Consider the following 27,829-nt stretch of genomic DNA (forward strand, 5'->3'; position numbering starts at 1 on the left):
TTTATTCAATGTCCCAGCTTCTACAGCTCTCTGAGGCAGTGAATTCCACAGATTTACAACCCTCAGAAGAAATTTCTTCTCATCTCAGTTTTAAATGGGCGGCCCCTTATTCAAAGATCATGCCCTCTAGTTCTAGTCTCCCCCATCATTGGAAACATCCTCTCTGCATCCACCTTGTCAAGCCCCCTCATAATCTTATATGTTTTGATAAGATCACGTCTCATTCTTCTGAATTCCACTGAGTAGAGGCCCAACCTACTCAACCTTTCCTTGTAAGTCAACCCCCTCATCCCTGGAATCAACCTAGTGAACCTTCTCTGAACTGCCTCCAAAGCAAGTATATCCTTTCATAAATATGGAAACCAAATCTGCACGCAGTATTCCAGGTGTGGCCTCACCAATACCCTGTATAGCTGTAGCAAGACTTCCCTGCTTTTATACTCCATCCCCTTTGCAATAAAGGCCAAGATTCCATTGGCCTTCCTGATCACTTGCTGTACCTGCATACTATCCTTTTGTGTTTCATGCACAAGTACCCCCAGGTCCCGCTGTACTGCAGCACTTTGCAATCTTTCTCCATTTAAATAATAACATGCTCTTTGATTTTTTTTTCTGCCAAAGTGCATGACCTCACACTTTCCAACATTATGCTCCATCTGCCAAATTTTTGCCCACTCAGTTAGCCTGTCTATGTCCTTTTGCAGATTTTTTGTGTACTCCTCACACATTGTTTTTCCTCCCATCTTTATATCATCAGCAAACTTGGCTACATTACACTCAGTCCCTTCTTCCAAGTCGTTAATTTAGATTGTAAATAGTTGGGGTCCCAGCACTGATCACTGCGGCACCCCACTGGTTACTGATTGCCAACCAGAGAATGAACCATTTATCCCCACTCTCTGTTTTCTGTTTGTCAGCCAATCCTCTATCCATGCTAATATAGAGTTGTCATTAAAATGCAAAAAGACACATGAAACTTTTGCACGTCAAACTGTCACATAGAATTTTTGTCCTGTGATCCGCCTGTTTTTAACCTGAAAATTTGTTCCATCAATTTATTGTGCTTGATATATATGAATTAATTTTCAGAATCTTTACTACACACCAGGATAACATTGATCTTGTGACACTGCACATTTATATCACAGCACAATTGCAATTGCATAGCGTGCAACTGAAGCATGTTTTTGCCCCTTTCTTCCCTTGCCCAAATCTGCAGCCTATAAGTTGTGCAGCATAGCCAAGGAAGGAGGAAAGTCACAAGAATACCTTTGGGGAAGATGCAGTATGCAAGAACAAGTGACAAACGGTTTTATTTATAATTTTAAATGAGGCAATACTTGCATACACAAGACTCTGCCTTATGTTTTTACTGTTCCATGTGAAACCATTTCCTGCTATGCGAAAACACATCAAATGTGCAATTCATTTCATTTATTGGTATTTGTTTGAAGTGGCACGTACGTTGAAACTTCACATGGACTGAACCATGGAGTGGTAGGAACTGACTTTGCACCAGAAGATACTTCTCCATTATAATTATTTTCATTCGTGCTTTTATTTTGAAATAAACTGAACAAAAATATTTTCATATCAATATATTTTTTCTTCAAAAGAAAACTCCATATAAATACCACATTAGTAGTATTCCTAAGAGATGTGGAAGAAACCTGTAGCTGCAAGGATATGTTTTGATATATAACTAGCTGATGTTCTGTGGTAGTACTCTGAGGTCTAGAGCTCACTTGAGGAGGGGGTTTATTCTCTTCCTAGCAGAGCCTGTAGGGTGTGATTTATGGTTATAATTGTCATTGCCACAAACCAACCCATTTCCTGGGTCAGGGCTCATTGCTTTTGCACGACATGTACCCAACGGGATTCCCACCATCAAGAGGGAGCTTACCAGTACAAATGAGACAACTCAAGCAGTTCTGGAACAAGGACAGTAGTAAAGGTGGGAGGGGACCTGAAAGCGACAGAAACACCCCAGGAAAGGAGTGGCGAGTGGCAGCTGCAACTTGTAGAGAAATTTTCTAATGTGCACTGAGATCAATTAGAGTTTGAGTGTGATGTCCAATGTGTGATGGATACATTTATATAAATAGATAATGCTCTCGCTTGTATAGTGTCCTATCACATAGCCAAGATATCTCAAAAGCATATCACACAGTGAAATATTTTGAGTGCAGTGATTGTTGTAATATGTCAGCCATTCTGCACCAGCAACACCCCACAAACAGCACAGTTCATCAGGAGATGTTGATTTACTTGATTTTAAAAGTTTCTGGTATAAAAAGGCTCTAAACCTTACCTCTTTAATATACAGAAAAGAAGTTTCAAATGTGTGCAACAGGTATATTGTGTGGCAGGAATAAAAACATTTTGTTTATGTTGCATGTCAGTCATTGCTATTTTAAAATTGTTACATTCTTTAGGCCTCCAGTATCATGCATTTTCTCCTCTGGCCAATAAGGGCAGCAGGCTACCTCCTCCCAAATCTCGGCCAGTGGGGATCTATAATCACTTTAAGGTGTGACCATAGTCTGTATAACCTCTGATGTTCCACTCCCTGTCTTTGGGCTAGTGCATTACTTGCGCGTTTCGACTTCCACCTAGTTGAGATCTGAGCTTAATCCTGGAGAATTTACAGGCACAAACCAGCATTGTTCTATTCCTTGATGCATACATTTTGGCTTCATTTTAGTTACAATTCCTCTCTTTTACACCAGAGAGAGCACATCCACACCAGGCAGCTGTGAAATAGCAGCCTTTCATTTGGACATTGTTTTACCAAAATCTAAACTGATTGAGATGTTCTGTTACTTTAAAGGACAATGCGAAAAGATTACATCATTTCAAAGTACATAGATCGTCAATATGTGAAACAGAACAATGGTACTCCTGTGTCAAAGTTGAATAATTTGTACATTGCTGTGAAATACAAGGATATATTTGCATTGATACAGGCCTATGCAGAAAAGGTCAACCTTAGTGAATCACTGCCATCATTTGCCCAGGTAAGAGGCCAAACTGACTACTTTACTCAAGGAAAAATAAACTTTCATTTGTATAATGCCTTATTACGTTTGGAGAAGCTTCCCAAACTGCTTCACACAATGAATTATTTTTGTAGTTCAGTGAGTGTTATTATGTAGACAAACACAACAATAATTTTTCACACAGCATATTGCAAACAGGAGTGAGATGAATGACTTAATTCATTTGTTTTTTTTTGGTGTTGGTTGTGAGGGGAATGTTGCTCAAGTCACCGAGAACTTCTTGCTCTTTGACTAGTGCTATGGGATCTTTAATGTCCTCCTGAACTGACAAATGGGGCTAAGCCCCAATATTGGCGGGGGGTGGGGGGGGAAGCGGGGGGAGGTTGGCACAGCCCAGAAATGCGGGTAATGCAGAGGCCCTGGCAAATTTAACGACAGAACCTCATTTAAATATTATTTCTCTTTCCCAGCCAGTAGCCAGTCAGATTTAGAGGCTGGCTAGCTGTCTGGCGGAAAGGCCTGCGCTGGTATGCTACAACTGGAAAGCTGAGCAGAGGAAGGGAGAAATTGTATGTTGGGCGTGGATGGAAGAATACGGGGGAAATCATGGATGGAAGGTTGGGAGGGAGACCGTGGATGGAATGTCAGTGGCGAGATGTGGATGGAAGGTCGTGGAGGGATCGTGGATGGAAAGTCGTGGAGGGAAGATCGTGGATGGAAGATCGTGGGGTAGATCGGTGGCTGGGGAGAGATCCTGGAGGTCGGGAAGGAAATTGGATCGTGAGGGGTGGGAGGCCGATCGCGGGAAGGGAAGCACTCCTCCTCCTCGTCCACAAGCAGTGCTGGAAAGGCATTTATCTTCCCTTCTCGCCTTCAGCTGAGCTTGGGAAACCTGTGCTGGAGGTGTTAAATCTAAAGGAAAGTTAAATTCATGTTAAAAGGCCCTCATTGGCATGCAATTATCAGCTTAAATGGTGTCAGCTAATGAGCAGGTTACTTGCACGCAACCAAACGCACCTTAGTTAAATCTGGAAGTTGATGTGTTCGAGCTGTGTTGCAGCTGCACTTCATTTTTCTCCAAATTTAATTATGCACCCTACCTGAATCCACCAGTTCTTGCCTATTGAAACTCTCTCCACCCCTTGGTTCAACACCTCCAAAAATGCAGCGCACCCTCAGTGCTGCACAGGAATAAGGCACCCTCTGTGTTTTATATACAATGGGCTAGAAATTGCATAGCGCCTTGTTTTGGCCGATAACTTTTGAATTATCGCAAAAGTATCATGGGCAAAAATGATTTTCTTCTCCCGGGAACTTCAGCTTTAGTGCTCCAAGAGGGAAGTGGAGCACTAAATCAAGTGCCAATTCTTCCCTGAGAGTGCTAAAAGTGTGTGAGAAGGGCAGTAGCGGCAGAGCGCTGAACAGTGTTCAGTGCAGTGCTGCTGCATTAGGAAGCTCCTTCCCTCGCTTAAGGGAAGGGCCAATGATGGGTTCAAACATTCTTCTTGCTCTCTCACGGGACCTGTGCAACTTGCATTACAGCCTGAAGCACAGAGTGGATGGCTGAGGAATCGCACAGAAATCAGCAGTGAAAAGCAATCAGAAGGCACCAGACTGGTGCGAGGAATAACGTTTGCCCTACCTGACCACTTTCTGCCTTTAAATATCGTTCCCAAAGCAGCGACCCGAGATGACAACGCCTCCTGTAGTTGCGGTTGTTGATGCCCGGCGATACAGCAGGGGGCGGGACCAGGGCGCTGTGCACCTGATGACATCATGATCTACAGAGCGCGCAGGAGAGCAAGGTGTTAAGTGTTAGCGCCAGCGTAAAACCGGCAGGGAAGTTTGTGGGCGTCGGTGAATTTGCCGCACCCAGTTGGTAACCCCTTGGCGCCCTGTTACCGCCGCGACCCCCCCTCCTTTGCAGGCGCTAATGGGAGGCGCAAAGCAGCCGAATGGGTTTGTACTACAGATATAAAAAGTTTTTTATGTCTGACTAATTTCTGTGATGGAAGCCAGTGTAATTGTGTGTTACATTACATCACTCCAGGACCCAGATTTGAATCCAGGTTATACAGTCAAAACAAAGGCCTTTTGTTTCTAGTAGTTACCATGAGCTTGGATACTGGCAAGTTTCAATTAGTTCCCAGTGGACATTGACTCACAACTACCCATAATTTGGCAATCTCACCCAAAGAAGTTACAATAAAGCTCGTGTGGGAAATAGAAGCAGAAGGAATTATACTTGCCAACTATCTGAAAGTATTGATGCAGAATGCCCTAAATCAAAAAGTGTTCTAATTCCCACAGCTAATATCCTTCACCTTGATGAGCATGAAAATTCACCAAAAATTATACATTTGGTGAACGAAAAAAAAACTAAAAGAAATTTTATAAATTATAATTGTGATGATATTGGCTGCAATCCCAGCTAATATTAAACATGTTTTCTGTGTGTATCTACACCTGATTTACAGGAACCAGGAGAGACTGCTCTTCATCTCTCTGTACAGCTTGCTGATCACACCTCCCTGCACATTGTGGACTTTCTTGTGCAAAACTGGTAAGTTATAATCTTTACACTTCTGCCACAATGTTCATGTGACAGCAAATGCACTTAGTACAGTAATGTCCATTGCTTGCAACAAACAAAAATGCACTTGATGTCTTACTAGGACTTTCTCTACCCAACTGCACGATAGCCCTTCAAGGTTAATGTACAATTCCAAATGCTTGCCAAGCAGACCTGTTTCATTTCCTTGTAGATGTCATGTGGGTTAAATTTTTGCAACAGTTGTGCGAGCAGATCCCTTTTCCAAGCTTTCGCATCAACTTTTCCATCATAAAATCTTTTGGGATAACTTTCTTCTTTCTGTAATTCTGGTTCAGTTGATACCTTTAACAATGAATTACAGTGGGGTTAACTTGGCTGTTTTATCTATGAGCAGTTTTAGTTCCCCTATGAGTAGAAATATCCTCTCTGCATCCACCTTATCGAGCCCCCTCATTATCTTATATGTTTCGATAAGATCACCTCTCATTCTTTTGAACTTCAATGAGTATAGGCTCAACCTATCTTCATAAGTCAACCCCCTCATCTCCAGAATCAACTTAGTGAACCTTCTCTGAACAGCCTCCAATACAAGTATATCCTTCCTTTAAATACGGAGACCAAAACTGTACGCAGTACTCTAGGTGTGGCCTCACCAATACCCTATACAGTTGTAGCAGGACTTCTCTGCTTTTACATTCTATCCCCCTTGCAATAAAGGCCAACATTCCATTTGCCTTCCTGATTACTTGCTGTATCTGCATGCTCACTTTTTGTGTTTCATGCACAAGGATCTCCAGGTCCCTCTGTACTGTAGCACTTTGCAATTTTTCTCCATTTAAATTATAATTTGCTTTTCTATTTTTTTTCTAACCTCACATTTTCCTACATTATACTCCATCTGCCAAATTTTTGCCTACTCACTTAGCCTGTCTATATCCCTTTGCAGATTTTTTGTGTCCTCACAATTTGCTTTCTTTCCCACCCACCATTGTATCATCAGCAAACTTGGCTACATTACACTCGGTCCCTTCATCCAAGTCATTAATATAGATTGTAAATAGTTGAGGCCCCAGCACCAATCCCTGCGGCACCCCATTTACTGTTTGCCAACTGGAAAATGACACATTTATCCCGACTCTGTTTTCTGTTAGTTAGTCAATCCTCTATCCATGCGAATATATTACCCCCCAACCTCGTGAACTTTTATCTTGTGCAGGCCCCTTAACAAATGCCTTCTGGAAATCCAAATACACCACACCCACTGGTTCCCCCTTATCCACCCTGCTCGTTACATCCTCAAAGAACTTCAGCAAATTTGTCAAACTTGATTTCCATTCATAAAACCATATGATTGAATTATGCTTTCCCAAATGTCCCGCTACTGCTTCCTCAATAATGGACTCCAGCATTTTCCCAACAACAGATGTTAGGCTAACTAGTCTATAGTTGCCTGCTTTTTGTCTGCCTCCTTTTTTTAAAGTCTCTGCTTCAATCATTAACTCTGATTCCCAGCCTCAGCCGTCTGTGTAAAAAAAAAAAAGATTCTCCTGCTATCTATCCCAAATCTCATGCATTTAATCTGGTATCTATGTCGCCTTTGTTTGGTCTGCCTCCACCACTGGAAACAGTCTGTTTCTATCTACTCCATTCTATCAATTCATCCCTTAATCATCACAATCTTATCTGTTTTAACAAAAATAACTCCAAATTTTCAAGTCTGTCTTCATATTTATATTTCCTCATACGAGGTAGCATCTGGTGAATCTGCACTGTACCCTCTGTTGCCTCAACATCTTTTCCAAAGTGTGGGACCCTGAACTGTGCGTAGTACTCCTACTGTGATCGTACTAAGGTTTTACATTGAATTACCATTGCATCTCAACTTTTATATTCTGTACCTCTTGCAATAAACCCCAGTATTCCATTAGCCTTTTTACAACCTTATCTACTTGAGGTGCTGCTTTTAATGCTTTGAGATTGAATCCCCAGATATTCAGGTGGAGACAAAAGAATCCATGCTTGAGATAATCTCTGAAATTGTTTAATAATGTACATAATAATGTACAGAACTGGAAGAGATCATTGCATCCAACCTTGCCAGTTCCAAAGTGTCAGCAATGCCATATACAATATCTAGCCTGCCTCTTGATCATATTGTCTGCCAATATCTGTCCTGTTCCCCCTTGAGGTTGTTGACCGTAGTGAATGTATAGAAAGTGTTTTTTTTTTTTGCAGAATTGGCTCTTCCCATTTTGAATCATATATTGAAGGAGTTAATCAATCCAAGAATCAGTTGTATTAACAGAATTTGTACAGCATAGTCACTACTCTGGGGGAGGATGGAGGGAAGGCTGTCTAAGTAAATTTCCAGGCAATAGTGCCTGTATAACTGCGCAAGGAAGAAGCCTAATCCAGTCATAGACTACAGGTTTAACTAATTCATTGGCCATGATTTTCCAGGGTGTCGGCGGGTGGTGGGTCAGATGGGAAAAAATTTTTTTGACCGGGTCGTGACCATGGGTTGAGAACCTGCTGTCAACCCGCTGCAACACGCCTTTCCCAATGTCGGGACTGTCAGCGCTGAGCAGACAGCGACGGGGGACTCAATTAATCTCATTAGCATCTAGATGACAGATGATTAACAGGCTTTTTAACATACCTTTTGACTTTAACTGCATGACCACAGGAACCATACTGTTCGGGGACCATGGCTGTCAACCTGGGGTGGAACTTCAGTGGCCATTGTTCCAGCTGATTACTTGACAGCTTCAAATGTACAGTAAAAGCTCCCACCTGGCAGATCATCACTTTCCTCAGCCACATGCTGTTTCTCAGTCCATTTCCAGCATCAATTCTGCAGGCTTTTCACATTCCATTTTCCATCCACTCTTATCTCATTGGAAGAACTCTCTCACCATTGACAGGATGCTTCTGTCATCTCACCTGACATCTATTTCATCAACTTGAGTGCCCTTTATACTGTTTCACCTTGGTCCTCAGAATCTGACCACGATCAGCCCCAACACCAGCAGCACCAACACCAACCTTCTCCGCAATCACCTAATGCTGTACAGGACATAGCACCCGACCACATTGCTGACCAGGAGGCCAGGGATGGCCTCACCATGGCCAGACTTACTTCACTTGATGCTGTACACCCTGGTTGCCACATGATACGCCAGGTTCGCACCACCCCACACCAACACCATAATGCATCCCTACAATGTTCAAGCCATTCCTTTCACACTCCACACCATTGCGGAGGGTAGCGTTATGTCTCACCACTCACTGCAACTAACTAAGCCACTTCCAAAGGTGCACATAAATCTGTCCAAGAACGGAAAGTGTAGAAAATAAAGGTTTCGATGTTTGACAACACATTAACAGAAACTTTACATGAACATTGGAAAAAACATCCAAACGCCAATCTTGTGTGTTGTTAGTTGGTATGAATCTGCTAGGATGAGGGTGAGTGTGACGGGTAGCTAGTGAGATGGGGATGTGATAATGTAGATAGAGAGCGGGGGATGGGTAGAGGTGCAAGGTATGTTGTGAGTAAGGATGTGTAGGAATAAGGTAGGGAAGGCAGTGATGGGGATGTGAGGTACAGCAGAATTAAAGTGAGTGTGGCATTGTACTAACATTTCGTGATCTAATGAGATCATTGAAAGGTTTGCGTCACTGCACCCAGATCCTCCTATTGACATCCCTGCTTGTGACCTCTGCAACATGCAAATCACATTGTGTTGATCTCCTGAAGTGGGAGTCACAGGATAACTTGGGTGCAGCCCTGCACCATGTGCAGTGATTGTGTTTGCAGCACTTCAGTGCTGTGGAACACTGACAGCACAACTGTCAAAAGAAAGTTGGTCATGGTCCCTTTAAGGAAACTGGCTCATTACGCATCATGAATGATGTCACCAGACCTGCTTCCCCCTAATTGGGCCGGGAAATGCGCTGGGCGGGCTTAACAAACCCTAGCAACGGAAATTCATTTTCCAGAGCGGGATGGAGCTAGCAGCGGGGTCGTGACCCGCCGCTGCACCAGACCCGCCGAGGGTAAGGAAAATCTCGGCCATTGATTTACTTTCTGAAGTACATTATAATATGCACAGTTCAAAGTTAATCCTGCTAGTTGTAGGTACTATCCTGGAATAAGAGAAAGTCAAAGATGCTCTTTCTCAGGAGCCAAGTTTTGCCTAAAATTTGATCGTGTGCTGGCAGACCACATGTATAAAAACCACAGACCCGATTTTAACTCTCGGTGAGGACCGCTCGGGAGAACCTGAAGTGAGGTCCAAGCCATTTTAACTCCTGGGCCTCATGTAAATAAGTTAGGCCCAACTCCTGCCTGAATTCTACCTCAATGACGTGGTGCTGGTGAGCGGGGGTGTGTGAGAATTCTGTCAGCGTCCCGCGGGAATTGTCCCTGCCAGGGCAGGGAAAGCCCTAGGTTTCCTTGTGGGGTCTGAAGATGCACTCCTGTGCATAACGACTCCACATTGCTCTGGTAAGACAGGCACGAGGTGCTGAACGTACTGCTGCAGTTAAAAATGTTGTGGGGTTGGAATTACATCATTGCAATGTATTTACTTCATGGGTTCTTTGCTTAAGCATTCATAGCAACACATTGCTATTAAGAACTAAATGATTTATCAACAAAGTTAAACAATCACACGGCACATTACCAGTTCATCCACTAGGCTCATAACTGCATGCCTCATCGTGGAAGACCTCGACCCAACTGGCTGGGTTTTATTGAGTCTTGTGAACATCATGTGACTGGCTAAACCACTCAATGCAATAGCTCTACAACTCTTTTGCTCACAGGTGCATACATTACAATCATCATACCCCAACTTTTGAATCTCAATGAGGCCTTTGCCTGGTGCAAGCACATCTCACACTGTCTGAAATGTGCCTGTTAAAATGGCGTGGAGAACGTGTGAAGTGTGGATTCGGTGACTGCCGCACTACCTATATTTAACTCCTCACCCCATTCTTGTTGGGCTCTGGGGATTAAAACTGGGATGTATATATTCAGGTGTAATCTGAAGTTTTGGGAGAGTTGACATATGAGGAATTGTGTGACTAATTTTTTTTATCCTAGTGGGAACCTCAGCAAGCAGACCGTGAAAGGAAACACAGCTGTTCATTATTCCTGTCTGCTCAATAAAACGGAATGCCTCAAACTACTCCTGAGAGCCAAGGCCAACACCACTATTCGTAAGTACTGCAACATTTAATTCATTGGAATAGATTTTAACCATCTGAGGACTGTTCTAGTATCTCTGATCCAAAGAGCTAACTTTTTTATAATATGGGTTTGCTGTGGATGTACAGAACTTCAGGCAGCCTTACAATTAGTAGTTCTCATAATTTGCAGTCTGAAACTTGTAGTGCTTGGCAATGAATGCAATCAGTAACCCAAATAAGATTGGGGAGCTCTCCAGTAACCATCCACCGCTTTTCTGCTTCGGGATAGAGGAAGCATTAATCTAGGGGCTGGACAGTCTTTCCTGTCATAACATAAGTTCCTATATATATTTCTACCTTGCTTTGACACACAATTATAAATGTGAGGCAGTGACCATCATCTATAATTCAAAAATTGGCCCTTTAATACACTTTTTGCAGATATCCTTTTCCTTGCCAGTAACACTTTTCCAGCACCCAACTATATAAATATCTCCCAGCTAGCAACAAATTCTTTATCCAAATCCAGAGATATTCCACTTGAGAGCTTAGTTATTGAAATATATCAGTGTCTTAAACAGGGCCTCCTTTCTTTGGTAATGATCATTCACGTTGGCTATGCACCATCAAGATGTACAACACAAAATGGATTTGTGATTGTAACAAAACTGGAGCATTTTTCTCTAATATTTAGGTGGCTTGTATACTACTGTCACTGTACATTAAGAGGTTAAAAACAAGCTTCATTCACAGAAATCATATTCCAATTTAACTTGATACAGTTGTCCCAGATGTTAGTCAGTTTCTCTGTACCTGATGACCGAGGGACGGACCAAGCCATTCAATATAAATTGAACTGTGTTTGATTTTGGAAGTTAAAAATAATTAACAGACAGGGACGAAATTGCCCTGCGCCCCGATTAGGGGCGGTAACATGCTGAAGCCGGGACTTCCTGCGCCCGGTCCAGAAGTCCCATCCCTGCAGCTGAATTGGGATTACTGTCCCTCAAAGGGAGCGCAATCTCGCACACTCCACTTTAGGGGCGGATCCCGGGGCATTACTGGGGCGGATGACACTAAGTTGGGTGGCAGTGTGAGCTGCGAGGAGGATGCTATGAGGCTGCAGAGTGACTTGGATAGGTTAGGAGAGTGGGCAAATGCATGGCAGGTGAAGTATAATGTGGATAAATGTGAGGTTATCCACTTTGGTGGTAAAAACAGAGACACAGACTATTATCTGAATGGTGACTGGTTAGGAAAAGGGGAGATGCAACGAGACCTGGGTGTCATGGTACATCAGTCATTGAAGGTTGGCATGCAGGTACAACAGGCAGTTAAGAAAGCAAATGGCATGTTGGCCTTCATAGCGAGGGGATTTGAGTACAGGGGCAGGGAGGTGTTACTACAGTTGTACAGGGCCTTGGTGAGGCCACACCTGGAGTATTGTGTACAGTTTTGGTCTCCTAACTTGAGGAAGGACATTCTTGCTATTGAGGGAGTGCAGCGAAGGTTCACCAGACTGATTCCCGGGATGGCGGGACTGACATATCAAGAAAGACTGGATCAAACTGGGCTTGTATTCACTGGAGTTCAGAAGAATGAGAGGGGATCTCATTGAAACGTTTAAAATTCTGACGAGTTTAGACAAGTTAGATGCAGGAAGAATGTTCCCAATGTTGGGGAAGTCCAGGGGTAAGCCATTTAGGACCGAGATGAGGAGAAACTTCTTCACCCAGAGAGTGGTGAACCTGTGGAATTCTCTACCACAGAAAGTTGTTGAGGCCAATTCACTAAATATATTCAAAAAGGAGTTAGATGAAGTCCTTACTACTAGGGGGATCGAGGGGTATGGCGAGAAAGCAGGAATGGGGTATTGAGGTTGCATGTTCAGCCATGAACTCATTGAATGGCGGTGCAGGCTCGAAGGGCCGAATGGCCTACTCCTGCACCTATTTTCTATGGCCCCAAGTTTCCACACGCGGCAAAACGGGCGCCCCTCCGAGCTGGGTGCCCGTTATCCGCGCCGAAAACGGCGCCTGAAAAAAAACGTGCTATTCTCGAGCGCTTTGCAGCTCGATGTCTGCTTGGCGCGGCGCACGGGGCGGAGCCTACCACACGCGCCGATTTTGTAAGTAGGAGGGGGCGGGTACAATTTAAATTAGTTTTTTTCATGCCGGCAACCCTGTGCGTGCGCGTTGGAGCGTTCGCGCACGCGCAGTGTGAAGGAAACATTGGCACTCGGCTATTTTACAAAGTGCTGCAGAAAAAGTGAAAATTTGTTTATTGAATCCTTGCAAAGGTTTGTATTTTAATTTTCTTGATATTTCTGTGTGTGAGGGTGAAGGAATGCATTCTGTAATTAAAGATAGACTGTGATAAACGGGACACATGCACTTGTTTGAGACTATTCAAATTTTTTGTAGCTGTTCAATTTTTAACATTTTTTAATAAAACCAGATTGCCCTTCCATGATCAGCACTGAGGCTTCTTGCAGCTTTCTCCCCCTGCCATCCGTCAGGCCCGACGGCAAACGGCTGCCTCAAGTTCTGAGGCTTCTTGCAGCTTTCTCCCTCCCCGCCCCCCCCCTGCCGTCCGTCGGGCCCGACGGCAAACCGCTGCCTCAAGTAATGAGGCTTCCAGCAGCCTTCTCCCTCCCTCCCCCTGCCGTCGGTCAGTCCCGACGGCAAACCGCTGCCTGAAAGGCCTGCCTGAAGCACTTTCACACAGGTAGGAACATGGTTTATTTAATCTTTTCTTTGCTTATAAATTTTTATTCAGCTTGGATTTATTTGTATAAGCTTAACTAAGGATTTATTGTAGAATTTAATGACTTCCCTTCCCCCCCCCCCCCCTCGTTCCCGACGCCTAATTTGTAACCTGCGCCTGATTTTTTAATGTGTAGACAAGGTTTTTTCAAGCCTACAAAAATCTTCACTTGCTCCATTCTAAGTTAGTTTGGAGTACGTTTTCACTGTGGAAACTTTCAAATCAGGCGTCAGTGGCCGGACACGCCCCCTTTTGAAAAAAAAATTCTGTTCAAAAGTGAAACTGTTCTACCTGACTAGAACTGCAGAAAACTTAAATGTGGAGAATTCCGATTTCTAAGATACTCCGTTCTCCACCAGTTGCTCCTAAAAATCAGGAGCAAATCATGTGGAAACTTGAGGCCTATGTTTCTATGTTTCTATCTCTAGCCAAGCTGTTCCAGTACAGCTACAACACTGGCATCTACCCGACAATGTGGAAAACTGCCCAGGTATGTCCTGTCCACAAAAATCAGGACAAATCCAATCCAGCCAATTACCGCCCCATCAGTCTACTCGCAATTAGCAGCAAAATGATGGAAGGTATCGTCGAAAGTGCTATCATGCGGCACTTACTCATCAATAACCTGCTCAGTTTGGGTTCCTCCAGAACCACTCGGCTCCAGACCTCATTACAGCTTTGGTCCAAACATGGACAAAAGAGCTGAATTCCAGAGGTGAGGTAAGAGTGACTGCCCTTGATATCAAGGCAGCATTTGACCGAGTGTGGCATCAAGGAGCCCGAGTAAAATTGAAGTCAGTGGGAATCAGGGGGAAAACTCCACTGGCTGGAGTCATACCTAGCACAAAGGAAGATGGTTGCGGTTGTTGGAGGTCAATCATTCCAGCCCCAGGACATCGTTACAGGAGTTCGTCAAGGCAGTGTCCAAGGCCCAACTATCTTCAGCTGCTTTATCAATGACCTTCTCTCCATCATAAGGTCAGAAGTGGGGATGTTCACTGATGACTGCACAGTGTTCAGTTCCATTCGCAACTCTTCAGAAAATGAAGCAGTCCATGCCAGCATGCAGCAAGATCTGGATGACATTCAGGCTTGGGCTGATAAGTGGCAAGTAACATTCGTACCACACAAGTGCCACGCAATGACCATCTCCAACAAGCGACAGTCTAACCACCTCCCCTTGATATTCAACTGCATTACCATCGCCAAATCTCCCACCAGCAACATCCTGGGGGTAAACATTGACCAGAAACTTAACTGGACCAGCCACATAAATACTGTGGCTGCAAGAGCAGGTCAGAGGCTGGGTATTCTGCGGCGAGTGTCTCACCTCCTGACTCCCCAAAGCCTTTCCACCATCTGCAAGACACAAGTTAGGAGTGTGATGGAATACTCTGCACTTGCCTGGATGGGTGTAGCTCCTACAACACTCAAGAAGCTCAACACGATCCAGGACAAAGCAGCCCGCTTGATTGGCACCCCATCCACCACCTTCAACGTTCACTCCCTCCTCCACCGCGCACCGTAGCTGCAGTGTGTATCATCTAGAAGATGCACTGCAACAACTCCCAAACCCACGACCTCTACCACCTAGAAGGACAAAGGCAGCAGGCGCATGGGAACACCACCACCTGCAAGTTACACACCATCCTGACTTGGAAATATATCGCTGTTCCTTCATCGTCACTGGGTCAAAATCCTGGAACTCGCTCCCTAACAGCACTGTGGGAGCATCTTCACCACACAGACTGCAGCGGTTCAACCACCACCTTCTCAAGAGCAATTAGGGATGGGCAATAACTCCTGGCCTTGCCAGCGATGCCCACATCCCGGAATGAATTTTTTTTTTAAATCATGCTTCACCCTCACTATTATGCACTCTAACCTACTATGGGCTTGGCATTCCTAGAGTCCGCACCACTGGTGCAAGTTCAGCCGAACAGATCTCCTGGCCACCTGTGCCTGAAGACATAGCTGCATCCCAAATTGTGGGAACAGGGTCATTTGCTTGGTTGGGGCAGATCACCAGTGCCTACAAGGGCACTTTAACAGACCCCCATCTTAAGTCTTCCTTATAAGGCAGAGCCACCCACAGACGCTCCATCTAAGATTACCCAAGGCAAGGCACTTCCAAGCGAAAGGAAAAATCAGTTACAAAATTCTTTAGCTCCAACGAAAGCCGTTCGACCTCTTCTTGGAAAGGTCTTTCCAAAAGTTAATCTGTAGTCATGTCAGCTCTCAGCCCTACAACCCTCCGAGATCTTGACGATTCACCAATTCTGGCCTCTTGCTCATCCACGATTTTCATCCATCGGTGACTGTGCCTTCACCTGCCGAGGCCCCAGCTCTGGAATGCTCCCTTCTCCACCTACACCTCTTTACCCCTCTCCTCCTTTTAAGATGCTCCTTAAAAACCTACCTCTTTGACCAAGCTTTTGGTCACCTGTTCTAGTATCTCCTTGGGTGGCTCGGTGAAGCACTTTGGTATGTTTCACTATTTTAAAGGCGATATATAAATGCAAGTTGTTATTGTAAGAGCAGAATGATCAGAAATCCCAAGGAGGTCACACAACTGCTCCAAATCTGACCTTTGCCATAGCGGGCAGGGGGTGGGGTGTGGTGTGGTGGGGGGGAGCGAGCAGGGATAGGAATCACTGTCTTCTTCCATCCTCCCACTGTAAAATGGCTAACTTAAGCTGGCTAAATCTGAACAGAAACTGCTTCCGCCCCTAATTCCAGCAGGAAACCGAATTGCTCTCTGTCCTCCACCCCAACTGGATTTTGGATTCCATGACTGCTAACACAATATTAACACAAACATTTACTGATTTCTTATTGATGAACATTCTGAAACTCTCCCTAACATGAGTTTTGTTGTAATACTCTATTTTCTTTTGAATGGATCTCAAAGATTGCCATCCAGGGTTGATTAACTCGACTTAAGAAAATTCTGCTTAAATCTTTGCATGAAATTTTTGTTTTATTCTCAAACAGTAAATGAAGATGGAGAGACTGCGATGGACATTGCTCGGAGACTGAAATACCAACACTGTGAAGAGCTGGTAAGAAATTGACTCGTTCAAAATGAAAAAGAAACTCTGGCCCTAAGGGGTGGCTATATAATAATCAGTTTGCTGTCAATTAGATTATCAACCAGTTTTTGTTTTAACTATTTTTTTTAGAACTGTGATATGATACAGGGTAGTTTTTTTACTATTTAGCATGCAAGGTCAGGGAATGTGTCAACAAACATTATTGGCTATTCATTGGTGGCAAAAAATAGTTGCCTCTGTTCACTATTGACAAATTGTAGAAACTAGCTCCTAGACTAATCAGAATTTTTTTTTGCCACATATTAATTTGATTTTCTGGATTAATGTATACGCCATGTCAGCCTATGCCAGATTTAGTCAATCTTTGATTAGATGATCAGGTCTTTAGACTACATATAAACAGATGAAAATAATGATTTGGGTTTTTTCCATCCTATTAAGAACATTAGAATATAAGAAATAGGAACAGGAGTAGACCATACGGCCCCTCGAGCCTGCTCTGCCATTCAATAAGATCATGGCTGATCTGATCATGGACTCAGCTCCACTTCCCTGCCCGCTCCCCATAACCCCTTATCCCCTTATCGTTTAAGAAACTGTCTATTTCTGTCTTAAATTTATTCAATGTCCCTGCTTCCACAGCTCTCTGAGGCAGCCAATCCACAGGTTTACAACCCTTGGAGAAGAAATTTCTCCTCATCTCAGTTTTAAATGGGCAGCCCTATATTCTAAGATCATGCCCTCTAGTTCTAGTCTCCCCCATCAGTGGAAACATCCTCTCTGTATCCGACTTGTCAAGCCCCTTCATAATCTTATATGGTTTGATAAGATCACCTCTCATTCTTCTGAATTCCAATGAGTAGAGGCCCAACCTCCTCAGCCTTTCCTCATAAGTCAACCCCCTCATCTCCGGAATCAACCTAGTGAACCTTCTCTGAACTGCCTCCAAAGCAAGTATATCCTTTTGTAAATATGGAAACCAAAACTGCACGCAGAGTTCCAGGTGTGGCTCACCAATACTCTGTATAGTTGTAGCAAGACTTCCCTGCTTTTATACTCCATCCCCTTTGCAATAAAGGCCAAGATTCCATTGGCCTTCCTGACCACTTGCTGTACGTGCATACTATCCTTTTGTGTTTCATGCACCAGGATCCCCAGGTCCCACTGTACTGCAGCACTTTGCAATCTTTCTCCATTTAAATAATAGCTTGCACTTTGGCAGAAAAAAAATCAAAGAGCATGACCTCACACTTTCCAACATTATTGTCTTGACTAAAATTAGTTGATGCACATAAATAAAATAAATAACAATAATACTTGAATTTTTATAACGCACATTAACACATTGAAACATCTCAAAGCACTTCACACAATGAACTTTTTGAAGTGCTGTGCTGTGACTCTGGTTCTGTCGGGAGAGAGGTGAATAGAGAGAGTGCGTGGAGAGAGAGAAAGAAACAAAGAAAGATACTATTGTCATAGGCAGTCCCTTGTATCGAGGATCGCTTCCACGCCAAAAAAGGGATGAGTTCACAGGTGTTTCAATGAAGGACCTAATATTCCAGGTCCAGAACTACATCCTGAAGGGTGGAAGATAAGATGCCTGTGCATGGATTTTTTTAACGTGTGGTGGCCGTTGCACACCAGCCACCACACGGGCTTGACAGAGCTAGGTCTTGGTCCAGTGGCAAATGTTAACCAAGACGACTGGAGACCAGCTCTGCTGCACGGACCCAGTGCGCGCATTTATCGCAATGTGGGCTGGCCCATGCTGCCCCTGGGCTATTGTAGTGTAGGAAAGACAGCAGCCAATTTGTGTACAATAAGCTCCCACAAACAGCAATGTGATAATGACTAGATAATCGATTTTTTTTATGATGTTGGTTGAGGGATAAACATTGGCCAGAACACCAGGGAGAACTCCCCTATTCTTTGAAATACTGCCATGGGATCTTTTATATTCACCTGAGAAGGCAAACGGGTCCTCAGTTTAACATCTCATCCAAACGACAGCACCTCCGACAGTGCAACACTCCTTCAGTATATCAATGGCATCCACAATCAAATAATCCAACAGTAATAGCTGTTCAGATGTGCATATGAGCAATCGTCACGGGTATGTTAACAAAGGGCTTCTGTATTATTGGGGCCACACTTTAGCCTGTGTCACTGCTTTCAGGCGAGAAGGAGAAAATTGTACGGGCAAGAATGTAAAGTAAAATGTTTGTCTTGTGCTTTGGGGGTTTGTTGCTTCCTTGCTGCTCTAAAATTATTAACTGTAACAATCCTAATCTTGCTCTGTTTTGTTTTAAAGTTGACTCAGGCAAAATTAAATCAGTTTAATCTACATACTAACGTGGAGTATGAATGGCGACTGGGACAGGATGATATATACGAGAGTGATGACGACATAGATGAAAAGGTTAGTTTATTTCTGCTTTTTAAAAAAAAAAAAATAAAAGTCCTCTTTTAGGAAATTGCAGCAGGCAGCCTGTGGGCTGGAATTTCAGCTTTGATGTTTTTGGGGCAATAAGACGGTGGGCCGGGAACGTTAGCGCCCGGGAACAGTTTGTGCCTCAGTAAGTCTGGGAGCAGCGCTAAGGGAGGCTTTGTACGCCTCTCTTAGGGCGTTAGGATGGGAAACTCCCAAGCTAAAGAGCCAGGCCGGTAAGGGGGGGGGGAGGAGAGAGAGACTAAAAAAAATACCACAAAAGCATTTCCAAAACCCACATCACCACAACACAAATCGCAAAAACAATTAAAAGAAAGAAACAATCACACTTACCTTAGGAGTCCATTACTTACCTCGTCACTGTTGGGATCGTTGGACTGCCTGATTTCCCAGGCGTTCGGTGCGGGGTGCGCTTTGTGGCATACGGGATAGGCTGAAGTTCAAACTCACGCCGGGGGGCGCAGCTCTTCCGGGCAGTGCTGCTCAGCACTGCCGCTAAATCAGACCCGAGGATCACGACGGGGCGCTGGAGGCTGACCGCTCGGCCATAACGCCTCATTGCCATCACTCCGGGACGAAAAATGGAGCGCAGAAGACCCGAAAATCCAGCCCATAGTATTTCACCTCTGTAACCTAAGGAATGATTTTAACATCCCCCTGGTGCCTTGTCTCCCCCCACCATTATAACACCTGAATTCAGGCACAGGAAAGCTGCCCACCCCAAAGAAACGGATACCTCTTATAAATAGCAGTGTCGTTTCCCAATGTCATTATTAGGACATGCATAACATTTTAACTGTGGGCCCATGAACAACAACTGCGCAGTCTCTGAACCAGCAGCAAGGATCCAGGTAATAGTTAAAAAAAATTAAAGGTTCCTTGTGGGCCAGGAGCACTCCTGCTTCTCCTAGCCCCATAAAAATACTTTGGGCCTCCCGTGCCACGATATCCTGATCACAGACTTGTCAAACCCCTCCAAACCGTCCCCAGTCCATACTTACCTTGCTGGAGGCTATTTCTGTGGGCCCCAGTGGCAGCCAACTTTGACTTCACTCACCGACGGTGACATAATTCCCGTCAGCTTTGGGCAGGAGTCAGAGTGGAGTTAAAATCTCCCAGGCCTTACACTACAGGGGTCGGACAGTTTGTATCCCACTCTAGCCCCCGCGCCTCAGATTACCACCCCGAGTTAAAATCGGCCTTCTAGAAATCCACCCCGGATTGATCAGATGACAATCTCCTCTGTCTGCTAGCAGTTTCAATCCAGCTTCTAGTGGTCGCTAAAAAAAGCTGTAAGATTCCTAAATCTCTTGGATTAAATTGATAGCAAAACCGATTCTTTTAAACAATTTGGAATAGTTTATTGAACACACACGCATACACATCTATCAGCAGTTGTCAGCTATCCTATGGATTAGTTACAACAGATACAATGATGTTACAATAATGATTTATAAAAAGGTATATGTCACTTCCCTCTGGCAAAGCACACGGCCTGCTTCTTTGTCATAGAGGAAGGTCCTGCTTTTGCCGTGTGCTTAAGAAAAGAGAGACCCAGCAATCTTTGCTTGGGTTATTATACCCCTTAAGGCCATTGTTTCTCACAAAGCCTCAGGATTGGATCTTGGTTCCAGGGCCATTCCTGATTGGCTTCTGCTCATACATGTGTCTGTCTGGAGGGCCGGTGCCATTCCTTGATTAGGTTAATGGCTTTCCAATTAACACCTTTTCTAGTTTGGTGAGTTTGAGTCATGTTTTATTTGTTCCTTGAGTTCTACCCTGCCAAAGGAGGCATGAACTCGGGGAAGTCATCCGTTTTGTTTCTCTCAACACTGCAGCCTTTCCGTATAATCTACACTTTTAACATTTATTTATTTATATATATGTATGTATTTATACAGAATCAATTTTATCATTACTAAACACTTTTATTCTTACACCGCTTACAAATGTTTTAAAAGTCAGCGATCCTAGCTTTTAAAGATAATGGAATAGATTTTGACTTTGTTTGATAGTGTAAAACAGGTGATCACGAATCTAATGTCAATGGAAATAAAAATCAGGAGAGCTGTAATACGGGCTGCTATCACCCGTTTTATACTATCGCACAAAGTCAAAATCTACCCCACAAATGTTTGGTGAGAATATTGCAGAACTATTCGGATCAATTTAAAAGCAACTTCCCCCGTGTATATAGATCCATTATACAGTGTGCCTAGTGGAAACAGGACAGTAATTCACCACTGACTGATGTTAGTAGTACCCATTTGCTTGACTGAAATGTTGAGCGCAAGTTATTCTCTTCCTCTTCCCACTGCAATCCCTCTCTCGGTCGCTCAGACCCACACCATTACCTTCCCTCTGAAAATATTTTATTTTATTCAATTTTTTTTAAGTTCTTAATATTGTATAAGAGTTCTGTTTTTCTGTTCAAACAGCCGGGCCCTGTTAAAAAAGAACGCTCTTCTAGGCCATACAGCTGTTACCAGCCTGCCAGCGTACCCTCTCCGAGCCTGGAGAAGCCTAATACAGTGGCGATCAGTAAAGACTCTTCCTGCATACCACGAGAGCGCCGACGTGAGCAGTTCTGTCAATCGAGCAATCAGTCACGAAGTATGGAATCCCAGCCTTTCTCTCCTTCGTCAGAGGCTCCTCCACTTCCTCCCAGAATCCCCATCAGAGGTTGGGATTTAATAACTTGCAGCATCATTAGCTATTCCATAGTGTACTCACATACAGTTACTTCTGAAACTCAATGACTGTTATATATGTGAAAGGACTTGTAATATATGCTCACTGCTAGATGGTTTTTAACAATTCATTTATGTCTGAGATGCATTTCTGGTCCTTTCCCTTTAATGTCATCATTATTTGGAATACTTGAATCTTGTATAACACTTCTCTCAAAATGTAATATTCAACAATCTTGCATGGTTATACTCAATTTTAGAAAATTGTTCAAAATGCCTAAAATATTTATTCAAAGTTATTTGACATGGACTTTGTTGTTTTTTAGCCCCAAGTGTTCCACCTCCTCCTCCTCCACCACCTCCTATTCTCATTCCTTCTGCTGGAACGGCAGCCTTTATCTCGGACAGTCCATCAACTAAGAAACGACCACCCCTACCTCCGCTGGTAACCAAACACAAACGGACATTATCCGAACCCACACCAGGAGTACCTCATAGCCCGCTGAATCGCAAGCCATCCTCATTTGGTATGTTTTTGAAAGTAGCAAGTGACTCTGTTTCTCTTTTATACTGGTAATTTAAAGAGTTAATTGAGAAAGAACTCTGTTTTATATTTCAATTTAAAATGTATCTGCGGCAAAGGGGTTTGTACTAAAATTCAAAAGTATTCTACTTGCATTTTCCCATCTGGATGAACTCCAAATTTTATTCACACTCTTCGCTCCAGGTAATCCTTCATCTAAAGGCAGTTGAATGATATTTTTGATGCACAACTTATACTTAGATAAAATACTGCAGAGGGAGTGTGTTTGTCAACATTACAAGTAGGTAGAATTGAAATATTTCATTGCCGTTTCTTTCCACTTTAAAGCATGAAGGCTAAATATTTTCATACTTACAGGAAACCTGTAGCATTTTTATGCACTTTAAAATGGAATCTGTTATTGAGGCATGTTGGAGCACTAGTGGCTTTCTCAACAGGAGTGAAGGACACTATTTCAGTCTCTCTGCTGCTGATTTGAAAATGGGTGCCAGGAGCCCCATAAAGGGATGGGGGCAAGTATCACTCCTATACCATCGTCGGGCACCCTCTGGTATGTTGAGCTAAGAATTTCAATTTCAAGAAGGTTGAGATAAATATCCCCAGTGAGGACAACAGAGAGTTAAAGACTGTACCTCCCAATGAGAACAACTTGCTTTAGCATGCGATGGCCGTTATACCAGACATCGCGTGTAGTGTTCGTATGAACGCGCCCGCTATAAGCGGTGGAGTCTGTACGTGGAAAGAGTTGGCAATAAAAATGTTTTGAAGAAATCGTTGATGCGCATATCACCGATGTGATAGTTTAAACTGTAGACTTGTTCATATGCTAATGTTCTCTGTTATTTTCTAATGTTTAGATTCTACTTCGCCATCTAGTCCACCTGCACCGCTGGTGGATAGATCTTCGCCAAGGTCAAGGTGATTTTAGATACCCGTTAAGTTTTCCCTTGTTTTACTGTCTTTTAAAAATATTTTGTTTGCTTTTTAAAAAATGTGTGAAACGTTAAGAATCTAGCTGTCCTTGGACAGAATTTTGTTATTCCACAATGTCTGTGTATTTACACGGGATTTGATTTCAAAATGGCAATTTTGATTTCTTGAACGTTGGAGGAGGGGGAGGTTGGGAATTAGCTTTAAAGTTCTGAAGATTGCGTAGTTTTCCACAGATTTTTTGGCAGACCACCTTGTAAAATGCCGATGCATTTACAAAAGTGATGGAAGTTATTTTTATTTTCTTTAATCAATAGTAGAAAATGGATACTATTTCCCTCAATCCATTAAATTCTTTTTTTCCCCAATTGAATTTCAGCATAGGGTCCCCAAAAGTATCACCCGGTCTTCATTCTCTCCCAGAGTTACCAGAGGCAGGTAAGGACAACACCACATCACTGTAAACTTTGAGCTTTACAGTAGTATCTTTGCACCTTGTCCAAACATTGAGCAAGGTTGCTACTGGTCATATTCCGCAACTTGGGAATTTGTCTCTGTATTCTGCATCTTAGAATTTTTTTTAAAAAGAGGGAGGGAAAGAAAAAGATGGTGGCAGAGTTCATTTGAGTTTCACAACTTCCTTTACACTTAGAAAGTGACACAGAATACGTTTGCTTGCTGTGATATCTTCACAGAGCACAGCACACACAGCTTCCTAAGATGGCAGGCTGCTCTCTCGGAACTCTCCGGAAAGTGCCTGTTCTGTTTAATGATTAACTATACAGTTGCAGTACACAATACGTCCACATCCACAGTGTGGAGCTACAAACATTACAAGCTTACAAACATTACACTTCTCCCTCCTTAATGAAAAAGCCATCATAACAACCATCATACATAACCTTCATGTTTATACATAACACAGGATAAAAACTTATATCTTTTTTTCATATTTACAAATTTAACTTTATCACTTGTTTTCTGTTTCGAAGAGGATACTTTCGCTCTCGAACAGAACCTTCCAAACATGGTCTCGAATCTAAACTCATTCGAGGCTCATCCTGAGGAACATTTTCCTCCATGGAATTTCCTTGATTTTCATTTGAACTCATCTAACTTCAGTCTCTTTGTTTTCCTGACTCGGACTCAGACTTTCATTCTGATTCTCTCCTGGATTTGTTTCCAGTACATTGAATTTAGGATTTGCTACTGGTATATCAAAACTATCTGAAAAGTCAGAAATAATTGAATCATTCCCACCTTCAACTCCTTCCATGTCTGATGGTAAAATATGATCAATATGGACAAACCTAACCAGTCCATTATCAAACATCTTTACCAAATATGTGCAAGGACCACATATCTTCACCTGGGTAACCACTTTAACCATTTATGGTGATGGTTCTTCACTCTCACCTTCTGGTTTAATTTTACTCTTCTCTCTTTTACTCTCCCTTTATCATGGTTCTCTTTTTGTCTTAATTGTGTCTCTTCTACAGATTCTGTCAAATTTGGCTTTAACAATGAGAATCTGGTTCGTGGTTGTCGTTTGAGAAACAACTCTGCTGGTGTTCTACCAGTAGTTGTATGAGGAGTATTTCGATATGTAATCAAAAAATTAACCAATTTGTGATCCAATGACAGCTATCGTTTTCTTGGATTTGGATCTAACATTTGTTTTATGAGGGCACGTTTGAGAATTTGTATAGTGCGCTCTGCTGCACCATTCGAAGCAGGGTGGTATGATGGAACCTTTGTATGCTTCACACCATTTTTGCTTGTGAATTGTGCAAATTCTTCTGAATTAAATTGTGGTCCATTATCCGAAACAATTTCTTCAGGGAGGCCAAATGCAGAAAATAATTTTTGTAAAATGTCCAATGTTTTACTACTTGTTATTTTCCACATTGGAAACACCTCAACCCACTTTGAATGGCTATCAATTACAATGAACAATTGTTGTCCATCTAGCTCAGCAAAATCAATATGTAGCCTTTGCCACACCCTGGGAGGCCATTTCCATGGCTGTAATAGAAACATAGAAAATAGGTGCAGGAGCAGGCCATTCAGCCCTTCTAGCCTGCACCGCCATTCAATGAGTTCATGGCTGAACATGAAACTTCAGTACCCACTTCCTGCTTTCACGCCATAGCCCTTGATCCCCCGAGTAGTAAGGACTTCATCTAACTCCCTTTTGAATATATTTAGTGAATTGGCCTCAACTACTTCCTGTGGTAGAGAATTCCACAGGTTCACCACTCTCTGGGTGAAGAAGTTTCTCCTTATCTTGGTCCTAAATGGCTTACCCCTTATCCTTAGACTGTGACCCCTGGTTCTGGACTTCCCCAACATTGGGAACATTCTTCCTGCATCCAACCTGTCCAAACCCATCAGAATTTTAAACGTTTCTATGAGGTCCCCTCTCACTCTTCTGAACTCCAGTGAATACAAGCCCAGTTGATCCAGTCTTTCTTGATAGGTCAGTCCCACCATCCCGGGAATCAGTCTGGTGAATCTTCGCTGCACTCCCTCAATAGCAAGAATGTCCTTCCTCAAGTTAGGAGACCAAAACTGTACACAATACTCCAGGTGTGGCCTCACCAAGGCCCTGTACAACTGTAGCAACACCTCCCTGCCCCTGTACTCAAATCCCCTCGCTATGAAGGCCAACATGCCATTTGCTTTCTTAACCGCCTGCTGTACCTGCATGCCAACCTTCAATGACTGATGTACCATGACACCCAGGTCTCGTTGCACCTTCCCTTTTCCTAATCTGTCACCATTCAGATAATAGTCTGTCTCTCTGTTTTTACCACCAAAGTGGATAACCTCACATTTATCCACATTATACTTCATCTGCCACGCATTTTCCCACTCACCTAACCTATCCAAGTCACTCTGTAGCCTCATAGCATCCTCCTCGCAGCTCACACTGCCACCCAACTTAGTGTCATCCGCAAATTTGGAGATACTACATTTAATCCCCTCGTCTAAATCATTAATGTACAATGTAAACAGCTGGGGGCCCAACACAGAACCCTGCGGTACCCCACTAGTCACTGCCTGCCATTCCGAAAAGTACCCATTTACTCCTACTCTTTGCTTCCTGTCTGACAACCAGTTCTCAATCCACGTCAGCACACTACCCCCAATCCCATGTGCTTTAACTTTGCACATTAATCTCCTGTGTGGGACCTTGTCGAAAGCCTTCTGAAAGTCCAAATATACCACATCAACTGGTACTCCTTTGTCCACTTTATTGGAAACATCCTCAAAAAATTCCAGAAGATTTGTCAAGCATGATCTCCCTTTCACAAATCCATGCTGACTTGGACCTATCATGTCACCATTTTCCAAATGCGCTACTATGACATCCTTACTAATTGATTCCATCATTTTACCCACTACTGAGGTCAGGCTGACCGGTCTATAATTCCCTGCTTTCTCTCTCCCTCCTTTTTTAAAAAGTGGGGTTACATTGGCTATCCTCCACTCGATAGGAACTGATCCAGAGTCAATGGAATGTTGGAAAATGACTGTCAATGCATCCGCTATTTCCAAGGCCACCTCCTTAAGTACTCTGGGATGCAGTCCATCAGGCCCTGGGGATTTATCGGCCTTCAATCCCATCAATTTCCCCAACACAATTTCCGGCTAATAAAGATTTCCCTCAGTTCCTCCTTCTTAATAGACCCTCTGACCACTTTTATATCCGGAAGGTTGTTTGTGTCCTCCTTAGTGAATACTGAACCAAAGTACTTGTTCAATTGGTCTGCCATTTCTTTGTTCCCCGTTATGACTTCCCCTGATTCTGACTGCAGGGGACCTACGTTTGTCTTTACTAACCTTTTTCTCTTTACATACCTATAGAAACTTTTGCAATCCGCCTTAATGTTCCCTGCAAGCTTCTTCTCGTACTCCATTTTCCCTGTCCTAATCAAACCCTTTGTCCACCTCTGCTGAGTTCTAAATTTCTCCCAGTCCCCAGGTTCGCTGCTATTTCTGGCCAATTTGTATGCCATTTCCTTGGCTTTAATACTATCCCTGATTTCCCTAGATAGCCACGGTTGAGCCACCTTCCCTTTTTTATTTTTACGCCAGACAGGAATGTACAATTGTTGTAATTCATCCATGCGGTCTCTAAATGTCTGCCATTGCCCATCCACAGTCAACCCCTTAAGTATCATTAGCCAATCTATCTTAGCCAATTCATGCCTCATACCTTCAAAGTTACCCTTCTTTAAGTTCTGGACCATGGTCTCTGAATTAACTGTTTCATTCTCCATCCTAATGCAGAATTCCACCATATTATGGTCACTCTTCCCCAAGGGGCCTCGCACAATGAGATTGCTAATTAATCCTCTCTCATTACACAACACCCAGTCTAAGATGGCCTCCCCCCTAGTTGGTTCCTCGACATATTGGTCTAGAAAACCATCCCTTATGCATTCCAGGAAATCCTCCTCCACCGTATTGCTTCCAGTTTGGCTAGCCCAATCTATGTGCATATTAAAGTCACCCATTATAACTGCTGCACCTTTATTGCATGCACTCCTAATTTCCTGTTTGATGCCCTCCCCAACATCACTACTACTGTTTGGAGGTCTGTACACAACTCCCACTAACGATTTTTGCCCTTTAGTGT

General features: G+C 43.3%; 1 protein-coding gene across 3 annotated transcripts in view; it reads left to right on the forward strand.

The window, feature by feature from the left end:
- Positions 1-27,829, forward strand: part of unm_sa1614 (un-named sa1614) — a 220,584-nt gene that overhangs the window by 175,419 nt on the left and 17,336 nt on the right. For all 3 annotated transcript variants that reach the window (XM_070896406.1, XM_070896408.1, XM_070896407.1), the window contains 9 exons: positions 2,831-3,017; positions 5,477-5,562; positions 10,664-10,779; positions 16,510-16,577; positions 18,883-18,990; positions 21,459-21,702; positions 22,037-22,237; positions 23,112-23,172; positions 23,564-23,622. In XM_070896406.1, the coding sequence (XP_070752507.1) occupies positions 2,831-3,017; positions 5,477-5,562; positions 10,664-10,779; positions 16,510-16,577; positions 18,883-18,990; positions 21,459-21,702; positions 22,037-22,237; positions 23,112-23,172; positions 23,564-23,622 (1,130 nt within the window). The remainder of the gene's footprint in view (positions 1-2,830; positions 3,018-5,476; positions 5,563-10,663; positions 10,780-16,509; positions 16,578-18,882; positions 18,991-21,458; positions 21,703-22,036; positions 22,238-23,111; positions 23,173-23,563; positions 23,623-27,829) is intronic.

Source organism: Pristiophorus japonicus, chromosome 12, assembly GCF_044704955.1.
Source record: "Pristiophorus japonicus isolate sPriJap1 chromosome 12, sPriJap1.hap1, whole genome shotgun sequence".
Taxonomy (NCBI): Eukaryota; Metazoa; Chordata; class Chondrichthyes; family Pristiophoridae; genus Pristiophorus; species Pristiophorus japonicus.